Source organism: Echinops telfairi, unplaced genomic scaffold (genome assembly GCF_000313985.2).
Source record: "Echinops telfairi isolate 266 unplaced genomic scaffold, ASM31398v2 ScPeMD7_23;HRSCAF=83, whole genome shotgun sequence".
Lineage (NCBI taxonomy): Eukaryota > Metazoa > Chordata > Mammalia > Afrosoricida > Tenrecidae > Echinops > Echinops telfairi.
Window position 1 is genome coordinate 69,037,854 of NW_022103920.1, and position 796 is coordinate 69,038,649.

At 44.6% G+C, this 796-nt stretch overlaps 1 protein-coding gene across 1 annotated transcript in view; it reads left to right on the forward strand.

Annotated features, from left to right (window-relative positions):
• The first annotated feature begins 268 nt into the window (after nt 1-268).
• TMEM106B (transmembrane protein 106B) overlaps nt 269-796 on the forward strand; it is a 28,155-nt gene continuing 27,627 nt past the window's right edge. The window contains exon 1 of the mRNA XM_045288651.1: nt 269-504. Within this exon, the coding sequence (XP_045144586.1) occupies nt 269-504 (236 nt within the window). The remainder of the gene's footprint in view (nt 505-796) is intronic.

Here is a 796-nt window from a genome sequence, read left to right on the forward strand (position 1 = left end):
TTTTGAAAGGTTTTCATTGTAGAGCGAAAATCTGTGTTTGGTGCAGGAGATCACCATTCTCTTAGGGATGGAGTCCAGTAGCTCCCTTGTTTGTAATGTTTTCCGAGTCAGATCCGCGTTGGTTTTCGGTAAAGCAGGGTGCGAGTAAAGCATTGAGCGTATAGGGAAGTGAGAAAGGACCTCCACCACATAGGAAATTAGCGAGACCCCAAGAATAAACGCAATTGAACTTGGGAGTAATGGAACGAAAATCTGCCAGAAGGGCAGGATGGATGCCCAGTACCTGACGAAGCCTGACGCTTGTGCATTAGCTTTGATGAAACACCTGTCGAGAGGCAACGCCTCTCTGGCAAGTGTTCCGATGAGGTCAGAAGACTCCAGATTCAGAGCTTATTGCTTGACTTTGCCTTCGGCGTTTCCCCCTCCCTCTCCCCAAGGACTCCCAGTGGATGCACTTTACACGCCCACACCCACCCACCTGCACTATCAGGTGTCCTGGAATCAGTAAGGCACTCTGATGTTGTGTTTCATGTAAACCCCAAGGTCAGATTGTTAATTCATCGCTGAACCACTTGTAGCTGGCAAGTGTTGGCTTGCCTCCGATGTCATAATTGAGCCAAAATAAGAGAAGAGAATGCCTTTTCAGAATGCAATCATTTCTGAACTTTCAAATGGACAGCTTGTCCACAGCTTATTATAAAATTTTATTTTGTTGAACAAAATATGCACCGATTCAGTGGTTTATATGTACACAATTAAGGTTAACATTGATAAAATTTTGGATCCTAAGATGGTT